The 12,621-nt window shown below is 39.2% G+C and overlaps 1 protein-coding gene across 7 annotated transcripts in view; it reads right to left on the reverse strand.

Moving 5' to 3' along the window:
* CAMK2D (calcium/calmodulin dependent protein kinase II delta) overlaps positions 1–12,621 on the reverse strand; it is a 292,607-nt gene that overhangs the window by 47,213 nt on the left and 232,773 nt on the right. For all 7 annotated transcript variants that reach the window (XM_060105286.1, XM_060105268.1, XM_060105279.1 and 4 more), the window contains exons 9-12: positions 4,499–4,593; positions 1,821–1,943; positions 1,501–1,584; positions 1,036–1,078 (exon numbers count right to left, since the gene is read on the reverse strand). In XM_060105286.1, coding sequence (XP_059961269.1) covers positions 1,036–1,078; positions 1,501–1,584; positions 1,821–1,943; positions 4,499–4,593 — 345 coding nt within the window. The remainder of the gene's footprint in view (positions 1–1,035; positions 1,079–1,500; positions 1,585–1,820; positions 1,944–4,498; positions 4,594–12,621) is intronic.

Raw genomic sequence — 12,621 nt, forward strand, 5'->3', positions numbered from 1 at the left:
TAATGATATGGATCATCACCTGACATCACTACAATACTCAGAAGTGAAGTATGTAGCAGAAATAAATTACTGAAGACACAGCTGGATAATTTGATGCTGCAAATCACTCTTATATAAACAGTAAGCAAAGTAAAATGGTAGTATTTTTGGTGTAATCGTCTGACAATTGTTCCAAGTTTAAACAGCCAAACAGTAAGTTTTACCAATGCAACAGTCTTGCTGCTTCAGTCCCTCTCCATACATAAGACTGATGAGCTTTTACCAAAATTTTATTTTTGGAAACCTGATCCCTTGAGGTAACCCATCAAAAAAAGGAGTTCCAAAACTCAGTTTCTGGAAAGGGTATATACTTTATGTTGACTTTGGCGAGTCACTTCTACAATAAAGAAACAGTTTAGCTTTTTACAGCCCATTATGTAAACAAACTTATTTTTACCAATAAATCATTTCAAGGAACGTTTATTACGGTGGGGTAGGTTCTCTGTAAATTCTTGAGTTTAGATACCTTTGAAAGTTGTAATCATTCTTATAGCAGGCCAAGATACTACAGAACTGTACTTTCAAAAGAACTTAGGCCTAAGAGAATTGGGTTCCTCAATAATGGCCTTCTTCTAAAAATCTTGCTTACTGGGATTCCCTGAGAGAATGAGACGAAAAAAAGAAACTATTCATAGTTATTACTTTATGAGATATCAATTAATTCTACATTCAAAATGCTGAGTTTCAAGCTGCGGGGAGGACATGTGCACCCCAGCAGGGGTGACAGAGGAGTTTCGGGTCCTGCTCCAGTGTGACTAGAGGTGGAGCTGCCTGGGTGCTCTCGTGGAGTGTAGTCATGGGCCTAACGCCTCTGTGAGACAGCACCCAGGTAAAAGCCTCATGGCAGCCACAGGTGTGGAAGGAATACATGGCACACATTTGCCACCCCCGAACGACAGTGTTTTTCTAATTATTAAAGAATTTAAAATTAAATTCCAAAAAAAGATACCAGAGAAGAGAGGAGGGGGTCAAGAGCAGAATTCTTAACACGTGTACCTGAAAAATTCCTCGTAGCCAGCATAGTTGTCAAGATGGCACCCTGTCAGAGCGACAAGAATACAAAATTAATGCTGCCTTTGCAAATCACTGACCTAACAAAGAAGCAGTTTTTGACAATAAATCTTCTCCTAGCCTTACTTTCAGTCGGGGCATTTTTGTTTGTTTTTGGTTTTGGTTTCCTGAGAGTAGCAGGCCTATGTGTCTCATAAAGCTGGGACCACCCTTGTGGGTGCAGCCAGATTCCAATTACTAACCTGCACAGCTGTTTTCCACTGAAGGGAGGGACCACGGCACGCATGGCCAGTGATCCTAGCTCTTCATCGTAGCTTTAATTCCATTGTAGATTCCATTTCCCAAAGACCCAGAAGAAGAGTACTGAGGCTTACACATTTAAAAGCCTCTGCTCATAGCTCTGTTCTTCACACAGAATCTCCCTCCTCACAAAAATGGAAAATTTCTTACCTTCAGTTTTCTTCTGGCATTGAATTTCTTCAAGCAGTCAACAGTCTCCTGTCTGTGCATCATGGAAGCAACAGTAGAACGTTGCTGGAAGAGGAGAAAAATAAACTTAATTGAGGATACTTAAAAGATATTCATTCCTTCACTTCATCAAATTTTTATTAATGGTGCCTGCATCCATCTGACAAACTTATAAGCATTCAACTGCAAGAGTTTCCTAATAATGAAAGACTGATTTTGCCAAGACTATTTGTAAGACAAATTTTAAAGGAGAATGTATTTTTCATTTGATCTTCTGAGATCTTTGGAGAACTGTCACTTACACAGATCCATGGGTGTTTCAGCGCCTCCGAGGCTGTGATACGCTTGGCAGGGTTGATAGTAAGCATTTTATTGATGAGGTCTTTGGCTTCAGGAGTCACTGTGTCCCACTCCGGTGATGGAAACTTTAAAAATATGTTTATAAAGGGTTTAAAAAATGGATACACTCAGTGGAACAGAGAAGAGCCAAATATACTAATAATTTCCTTAAGTAGTGAATTTCTTGTATAAGTTAAATTGTACCTACATATAGACAAACTGATGTAGATATATATATCCCCACTCTATGTATATATCTATATATTAAGATATTGAGTGTAATTGATAAGGGACAAATATGTACACTAAATTGCCATAACTAGTGATACATTCTTAAATTTGGAAAAATAAACTCAATCTTCTAGTCCTCTCAAAGCATATCTGCTTTGATATGAAAATTCAATTTTATGCAGCCTTTCTCGTAATTATTTATGCAATTTTTCAAAGGTCAGTAAAGCTGAGACATTGTCACATTGTCATGCTATGCCAAGGTTCAAAATAATGTGTTACACACTTCCACAACTCATCAAGAGTAATAGCAGAGATAATAAAACAGCTTCAATTCCTGTTCCAAAACTGACCTATAAATTGTCATTATTTGGAGTGCAGCAGTGAGAAGAAATTTGAGACTACAAATTTGAGCCTCAGCAGGATTTCATTTTAACACTTCAAAAATGATAAATTTCACCAAAAGAAAGTTCATGAAATTTACTCTCATAACTTCTATTAGTAATCTGTTTGTATAGTAATAATATGCTAAAGAGATTTATTCTAAATTTCTGTGTATAAATTTTTGTTGAAAATTATGTAACCTTTCACTTAATAAGCATATTTAGTAGAAATAATATTCTTGATGGGTTAAGAAAAATGTATATTGCATTAGTTTCTAAATAAACAAAATATCAGGTTCTTTTCTCAATTCATGAATTTTTATAGATAATCTTGAGAAAAAAGGCATTGTCACTGTGCCTTAATGGACTTAAGTTAGTTCACTTTTAGTAGTCATAAAATGGGCAGTTTGTGATCCATTGGCAAAACGAAACATAAGAAAAATGATATTGACTCTTTAATACTTGCAAATTTTTGCCAGTTTAACAACTGTCATTTTAATTCCAGAAGTTTATTTTGGGCAGTTGTAAAAAATTGCTAATCAGGAACTACTGAAGAAACACTCAACCCTGCTTCTTTATGATGTGCAGATCTTCTGATAGAAAATGAGGCGCTGGGTTCAACCTAGATAAAGGTGGGCCCTTTTCTTATTTTTCTAACTTTCACAAAGTCATTCCTTCACATTCACCAAGCAGTGCATTGCAGAGCTGTGTCTTCCCAGAGAGGTGCCTAGTTCTAATCTGTAAAGATGGTGAATGTGCTAGCTTGGCCAGGTAAATTACAATTTGGTTTAATTATCATTAGTCTGGCTAAAATGGAATGCTTCAAAATTAAAGATTTTAAATACCTGTGATACACACATCCATCAGAATATTACGTTTAGTCAGAAATGCATTGGGGAGTTCATGAGACCTGATACAATATAATACAGACTTCTCATAACTTTTCTCACAGCCACATTGAGCTTTTAACTTGTACACAGAAGGTGGACCCAATATTGCCTACCACTTAGTTAGCCCACTTAATAACATAGGAAGAGCATGTCCAGACCTTGCATTCTAACTTCCAGAGGACTGTGTGAGGTAAAACCAGAGGAGGTGGTAAATCATATTTACAGACATATTTATCAAAGGAGAGAAAATTATACCAAAGAGCACAAAGTTAAGCCCTAAAGACAAAGTACATACGGTCTTACTCTTCAGATACAGAACTTAATTCATATGCTTACTTTCAAATATCCTAATTGTAAATGAAATGTATTGGAATTGTGATTTTCAAATATTTTTCAATTGTGAAACCCATTCTTCAAATGAAAGTTCTCAGAGAAGTCACTTGGGTAAACAAAACAAAAACAGTCAAAACTGACATAATGGAACAATGTTCTATTTGATACATGGATCACTGCAAAGTATTGTTGGTATATAATTATGTGATAAGCATTTGAAAATATAATTCAGCTAAACAGGTAGTAACCATTTCTAAAGCAAAAATCTTTTAATTTTTATATGTTTTATTTTATTTATTTATTTTTTTTTTTGCGGTATGCGGGCCTCTCACTGTTGTGGCCTCCCCCGTTGCGGAGCACAGGCTCCGGACACGCAGGCTCCGGACGCGCAGGCTCAGCGGCCATGGCTCACGGGCCCAGCCGCTCCGCGGCATATGGGATCCTCCCAGACCGGGGCACGAACCCGTATCCCCTGCATCGGCAGGCGGACTCTCAACCACTTGCGCCACCAGGGAGGCCCTATATGTTTTAAAATGCACTAAGATCCAAATGCTTTGACAAGCAAGGTCCTTCCTTAGAACTACAAACTGTTTTCCTTTCAATCTTAGGAGATATTGAGCTAAAAGGAAATAGAAACTGGATATAGATGCTGCATTTCTTATTCTTTATCTCCCTTCCCCTAAGAGAGAGGAAAATAATAAGGGACATTACTGAAAATTATGCTTAAAATAGCAATGAAAAAAATCTGGTTCTTGGTCAATAAACAAAAAACCCTCGTCTAAAGCTGGATGAACAGTTATTACATACATCATAAGCTCCAGCCTTGATCTGCTGATAGAGTCTGTGCTGGTCTTCATCCCAGAAGGGTGGATATCCAACCAGTAGAATGTAGAGAATGACCCCTGGAGGGAATGAGCATATTAACATAATGTTAAGTCACAGTCAACAATAAGTTAAATGTGGCAGATCCACAATGATATTCAGCCACACCCATTCAAAGAGGGGAAACTGGATTGTTGGTAAACTTCAGAGAGACATGTTCTGATCTACTCTGAAGTGTTCTGTGGAGGGTGAATGCTGTTCCCCCTATGCTCAAGAACTCTGATAATGTGTCAGGTCCAATGCATGCACAAAAGAATTCTAAAGATGCACAGCAGGACAGCACTGAAGATGAAGCTCACCTGCCATCATGGCTGACACATTTGGTCTCGCTGAACCCTGCCTATATACGACCTCCCTGTGCTTTTATCTATTTAGATACCATGTGATTTTAGTCACTTTGTAGGTTGACATTTAAAAACATAACATGTTATTTATTTCCTTAGTCATTTTGCTGCTAATTAGGACATTTTGTAGAGCAATTGTGCCCTGGTTATAGATTCATGCTCTAAATAGTCAGGGTCCCTGGGAGTGTGGATAACATATAAAGAGAAGAAAATCCTTTTCTCTTTAATGACCTTAGTCTTCAAAAATAGAGTTTTTCAGTAAAACAACTAAACCAGTGTTACTACAGGAGAGTATATGTTACAAAGAGGGAAAATTAAGAGGAAAGTGAAACTGTACATAAAATTCAAAGAATTAAATACTCAGCTTTAATACAATTTGAGATCTTTTTCATAAATATCAATATGTAATTATTCACAAATTAATTTAATCAATACATGATTTAACTTTTAAATTAAAAAAAAATTCTTGCATTTGCTTGTTTTTAACTTGCCTTGAAATCATATCTGGGGTCTAAATTTCTCCCAGGACTGTCCTTTTTATCATCATATGTCCCTTCCTCTACTTTTGAAATACTTTATTACCCTGCTTAAGGTCTTCACTTTCTTTTCTAGCTCATTGTCTTGGAGGAAGATCTGCCATTACTCTGACGTCTCCTGCTTTCGGTTCTCTTGCTGAGTCCCCTTAACTGGGGAGGTGGTAAGACAGGTGATACATTGCCTGCAGTGCCTGAGTCTTCTTTTTCCCTTTGCCAAAGCTGGTCTCTTCGCTTTCTTACCTTTATTCTGTTAGTGACACCTAGCCCTGCTCCTGTGCATCAGACTTGACATCTGTATACGATAAACACTGTTGCAGCTAAAATGGCTTTAAACAAGGGTTTATTCACCCTAGACTTTTCTAACCTGCTTCAGGAAGACTCAGTTCAAAAGCCAATCACTACTGGAATAAAGCATTTTAAGCAACATTCTTAAATAAAAACCCAACAAGGCTTTAAAATCAAGATTGAAAGTTACTTCACCACTGAAGTTACTGAAGTTACTTCAGTGGAGTTAAAAAAAAAAAAAAAAGGACAATGCAGAAAATCACAATATATTGGTACCTCCCCTTCACATCAAAATATTTTTTCCATCACTACATTACAGACTTAATGTGCATTCATTTAAATTTATTTTCATATTTTTACTATCTGATGTAACAGAGGCATCTAATGACAATGATAACAATGATGATGATGAGTGTCTGTGTTTGTGTTCCCAGGATGCAAGAAGAAAAGAGGATGCACCTAAGTAGTTTTAACCCTCTGCTATGGTTTAGGGGGTGAAGAAGAAAATCAGCTTTGTAACTGGAAGAGTCTATAGCATTTTTTTTTCTTTGAGAAAAATTATGGAGTAATTTTTATTCAGTAACATAGCTTAATAACACAGGCTGCATTAAAAAAATTTTTTTAAACATCTTTATTGGAGTACAATTGCTTTACAATGTTGTGTTAGTTGCTGCTGTATAACAAAATGAACTGGCTATATGTACATAGATATCCCCATATTCCCTCCCTCTTGCATCTCCCTCCTTCCCACCCTCCCTATCCCACCCCTCCAGGTGGTCACAAAGCACCGAGCTGATCTCCCCGTGCAATGCAGCTGCTTCCCACTAGCTAGCTATTTTACATTTGGTAGTGTGTATATGTCCATGCTACTCTCTCACTTCGTCCCAGCTTACCCTTCCCTTTCCCCGTGTCCTCAAGTCCATTCTCTTATAGTAATTTTTAATTAGACATTTTTCTAGTAAACATCTGGGGTTAGACTGTTATAAAATTATAAAGCAGACTCACAACTGTGACATTTAGCGTTCTGGATCTAGGCCTGGCCTGCTTCTGATGTTTTGTTCTTGTGCATTACATCCACTGGTAGACACTTGGTATGGTACTTCTCTGGGAAGGAAAGTCTCACAGACAGTTCATTCCCCAAGAATCAGCAGCCACTGTGTAGATAAATGCTCGTAATTTAATTGCTTGATTGAGGGATTTCTAAGAAAAACGTACTTTTAATAAAATAATAGCAGACTTCTGGGTAAGATGGCGGAAGAGTAAGACGCGGAGATCACCTTCCTCCCCACGGATACACCAGAAATACAGCTACACGTGGAACAACTCCTACAGAACACCTACTGAACGCTGGCAGAAGACCCCAGACCTCCCAAAAGGCAAGAAACTCCCCACGTACCTGGGTAGGGCAAAGCGGAGAGATCCCCGCACAGAGAGGATCGGTTCCGAGCGGCACTCACCAGCCCGAGAGGCTTGTCTGCTCGCCCGCCCGGGCGGGAGGCGCTGGAAGCTGAGGCTCGGGCTTCGGTCAGAGCGCAGGGAGAGGACTGGGGCTGGCGGAGAGAACTCAGCCTGAAGGGGGCTAATGTGCCACAGCTAGCCGGGAGGGAGTCCGGGAAAACTCTGGAGCTGCCGAAGAGGCAGGAGACTTTTTCTTCCCTCTTGGTTTCCTGGTGCGCGAGGAGAGGGGATTAAGAGCGCTGCTTAAAGGGGCTCCACAGACGGGCGCGAGTCGCGACTGAAAGCACGGAGCCCAGTGACGGGCGTGGGACGCTGGGGCTGCTGCTGCCGCCGCCAAGAAGCCTGTGTGCGAGCGCAGGTCACTGTCCACACCGCCCTTCCGGGAGCCTGTGCAGCCCGCCACTGCCGGGGTCCCGGGATCCAGGGGTGGCTTCCCTGGGAGAACGCACGGCGCGCCACGGGCTGGTGCAACGTCACGCCGACCTCTGACACTGCAGGCTCTTCCCGCACTCCGTGCCCCTCCCTCCCGCCCGGCCTGAGTGAGCCAGAGTCCCCGAAGAGGCTGCTCCTTTAACCCTGTCCTGTCTGAGCGAAGAACAGACGCCCTCCGGCGACCTACACGCAGAGGCGGGGCCAAATCCAAAGCTGAGACCCAGGAGCTGTGAGAACAAAGAAGAGAAAGGGAAACCTCTCCCAGCAGCCTCAGAAGCAGCGGATTACAGCTCCACAATCAACTTGATGTACCCTGCATCTGTGGAACACATGAATAGACAACAAATCATCGCAAATTGAGGAGCCAGGAGTCAGTGCTGTGCCTCTGAGGTGGGAGAGCCAACTTCAGGACACTGGTCCACAAGAGACCTCCCAGCTCCACATAATATCAAACGGCGAAAATCTTCCAGAGATCTCCATCTCAACACCAGCACCCAGCTTCACTCAACGACCAGCAAGCTACAGTGCAGGACACCCTATGCCAAACAATTAGCAAGACAGGAACACAACGCCACCCATTAGCAGAGAGGTGGCCTAAAACCATAAAAAGTCCGCAGACACCCCAAAACACACCACCACACGTGGACCTGCCCACCAGAAAGACAAGATCCAGCCTCATCCACCAGAACACAGGCACTAGTCCCCTCCACCAGGAAGCCTACACAACCCACTAAACCAACCTTAGCCACTGGGGACAGACACCAAAAACAATGGGAACTACGAACCTGCAGCCTGCAAAAAGGAGACCCCAAACACAGTAACATAAGAAAATGAGAAGACAGAAAAACACACAGCAGGAGAAGGAGCAAGATAAAAACCCACCAGACCTAACAAATGAAGAGGTAATAGGCAGTCTACCTGAAAAAGAATTCAGAATAATGATGGTAAAGATGATCCAAGATTCTATTTCCAAGATCCATAATCTTGGAAATAGAATAGACAAAATGAAAGAAACAGTTAACAAGGACCTAGAAGAACTAAAGATGAATCAAGCATCGATTAAAAACACAATAAATGAAATGAAAAATACTCTAGATGGGATCAATAGCAGAATAACTGAGGCAGAAGAACGGATAAGTGAGGTGGAAGATAAAATAGTGGAAATAACTGCTGCAGAGTAAAATAAAGAAAAAAGAATGAAAAGAACAGAGGACAGTCTCAGAGACCTCTGGGACAACATTAAACACACCAACATTCGAATTATAGGGGTTCCAGAAGAAGAAGAGAAAAAGAAAGGGACTGAGAAAATATTTGAAGAGATTATAGTTGAAAACTTCCCTAATATGGGAAAGGAAATAGTTAATCAAGTCCAGGAGGCACAGAGAGTCCCTTACAGAATAAATCCAAGGAGAAATACGCCAAGACACATATTAATCAAACTGTCAAAAATTAAACACAAAGAAATCATATTAAAAGCAGCAAGGCAAAAACAACAAATAACACACAAGGGAATCCCCATCAAGATAACAGCTGATCTCTCAGCAGAAACTCTACAAGCCAGAAGGGAGTGGCAGGACATAATTAAAGTGATGAAGGAGAAAAACCTGCAACCAAGATTACTCTACCCAGCAAGGATCTCATTCAGATTTGATGGAGAAATTAAAACGTTTACAGACAAGCAAAAGCTGAGAGAGTTCAGCACCACCAAACCAGCTTTACAACAAATGCTAAAGGAACTTCTCTAGGCAAGAAACACAACAGAAGGAAAAGACCTACAATAATGAACCCAAAACAATTAAGAAAATGGGAATAGGAACATACATATCGATAATTACCTTAAATGTCAATGGACTAAATGCTCCCACCAAAAGACACAGATTGGCTGAATGGATACAAAAACAAGACCCATATATATGCTGTCTACAAGAGACCCACTTCAAACCTAGAGACATATACAGACTGAAAGTAAGGGGATGGAAAAAGATATTCCATGCAAATGGAAACCAAAAGAAAGCTGGAGTAGCAATTCTCATAACAGACAAATTAGACTTTAAAATAAAGACTACTAGAAGAGACAAAGAAGGACACTACATAATGATCAAGGGATCGATCCAAGAAGAAGATATAACAATTGTAAATATTTATGCACCAAACATAGGAGCACCTCAATACATAAGGCAAATACTAACAGCCATAAAAGGAGAAATCGACAGTAACACACTCATAGTAGGGGACTTTAACACCCCACTTTCACCAATGGACAGATCATCCAAAATGAAAATAAATAAGGAAACACAAGCTTTAAATGATACATTAAACAAGATGGACTTAATTGATATTTATAGGACATTCCATCCAAAAACAACAGAATACACATTTTTCTCAAGTGCTCATGGAACATTCTCCAGGATAGACCATATCTTGGGTCACAAATGAAGCCTTGGTAAATTTAAGAAAATTGAAATTGTATCAAGTATCTTTTCTGACCAAAATGATATGAGACTAGATATCAATTACAGGAAAAGATATGTAAAAAATACAAACACATGGAGGCTAAACAATACACTACTTAATAACGAAGTGACCACTGAAGAAATCAAAGAGGAAATTAAAAAATACCTAGAAACAAATGACAATGGAGACACGACAACCCAAAACCTATGGGATGCAGCAAAAGCAGTTCTAAGAGGGAAGTTTATAGCAATACAATCCCACCTTAAGAAACAGGAAACATCTCGAATAAACAACCTAAGCTTGCACCTAAAGCAATTAGAGAAAGAAGAACAAAAACATCCCAAAGTTAGCAGAAGGAAAGAAATCATAAAAATCAGATCAGAAATAAATGAAAAAGAAATGAAGGAAACGATAGCAAAGATCAATAAAACTAAAAGCTGGTTCTTTGAGAAGATAAACACAATTGATAAACCATTAGCCAGATTCATCAAGAAAAAAAGGGAGAAGACTCAAATCAATAGAATTAGAAATGAAAAAGGAGAAGTAACAACTGACACTGCAGAAATACAAAAGATCATGAGAGATTACTATAAGCAACTCTATGCCAATAAAATGGACAACCTGGAAGAAATGGACAAATTCTTAGAAATGCACAACCTGCCAAGACTGAATCAGGAAGAAACAGAAAATACGAACAGACCAATCAGAAGCACTGAAATTGAAACTGTGATAAAAAATCTTCCAACAAACAAAAGCCCAGGACCAGATGGCTTCACAGGCGAATTCTATCAAGCATTTAGAGAAGAGCTAACACCCATCCTTCTCAAACTCTTCCAAAATATAGCAGAGGGAGGAACACTCCCAAACTCATTCTACGAGGCCACCATCACCTTGATACCAAAACCAGACAAGGATGTCACAAAGAAAGAAAACTACAGGCCAATATCACTGATGAACATAGATGCAAAAATCCTCAACAAAATACTAGCAAACAGAATCCAACAGCACATTAAAAGGATCATACACCATGATCAAGTGGGGTTTATTCCAGGAATGCAAGGATTCTTCAATATATGCAAATCAATCAACGTGATACACCATATTAACAAACTGAAGGAGAAAAACCATATGATCATCTCAATAGATGCAGAGAAAGCTTTCGACAAAATTCAACACCCATTTATGATAAAAACCCTGCAGAAAGTAGGCATAGAGGGAACTTTCCTCAACATAATAAAGGCCATATATGACAAACCCACAGCCAGCATTGTCCTCAATGGTGAAAAACTGAAACCATTTCCACTAAGATCAGGAACAAGACAAGGTTGCCCACTCTCACCACTCTTATTCAACATAGTTTTGGAAGTTTTAGCCACAGCAATCAGAGAAGAAAAGGAAATAAGAGGAATCCAAATCGGAAAAGAAGAAGTAAAGCTGTCACTGTTTGCAGATGACATGATACTATACATAGAGAATCCTAAAGATGCTACCAGAAAACTAATAGAGCTAATCAATGAATTTGGTAAAGTTGCAGGATACAAAATTATTGCACAGAAATCTGTGTCATTCCTATATACTAATGATAAAATATCTGAAAGTGAAATCAAGGAAACACTCCCATTTACCATTGCAACAAAAAGAATAAAATATCTAGGAATAAACCAACCTATGGAGACAAAAGACCTGTATGCAGAAAATTATAAGACACTGATGAAAGAAATTAAAGATGATACAAATAGATGGAGAGATGTACCATGTTCTTGTATTGGAAGAATCAATATTGTGAAAATGACTCTACTACCCAAAGCAATCTACAGATTCAATGCAATCCCTATCAAACTACCACTGGCATTTTTCACAGAACTAGAACAAAAAAGTTCACAATTTGTATGGAAATACAAAAGACCCTGAATAGCCAAAGCAATCTTGAGAACGAAAAATGGAGCTGGAGGAATCAGGCTCCCTGACTTCAGACTATACTACAAAGCTACAGTAATCAAGACAGTATGGTACTGGCACAAAAACAGAAAGATAGATCAATGGAACAGGATAGAAAGCCCAGAGATAAACCCACGGACATATGGTCATCTTATCTTTGATAAAGGAGGCAGGAATGTACAGTGGAGAAAGGACAGTCTCTTCAATAAGTGGTGCTGGGAAAACTGGATAGGGACATGTAAAAGTATGAGATTAGATCACTCCCTAACACCATACACAAAAATAAGCTCAAAATGGATTAAAGAGCTAAATGTAAGGCCAGAAACTATCAAACTCTTAGAGGAAAACATAGGCAGAACACTCTATGACATAAATCACAGCAAGATCCTTTTTGACCCACCTCCTAGAGAAATGGAAATAAAGACAAAAATAAACACATGGGACCTAATGAAACTTAAAAGCTTTTGCACAGCAAAGGAAACCATAAACAAGACCAAAAGACAACCCTCAGAATGGGAGAAAATATTTGCAAATGAAGCAACTGACAAAGGATTAATCTCCAAAATTTATAAGCAGCTCATGCAGCTCAATAACAAAAAAA

The sequence above is a fragment of the Mesoplodon densirostris genome, chromosome 1, assembly GCF_025265405.1.
Source record: "Mesoplodon densirostris isolate mMesDen1 chromosome 1, mMesDen1 primary haplotype, whole genome shotgun sequence".
Taxonomy (NCBI): Eukaryota; Metazoa; Chordata; class Mammalia; order Artiodactyla; family Ziphiidae; genus Mesoplodon; species Mesoplodon densirostris.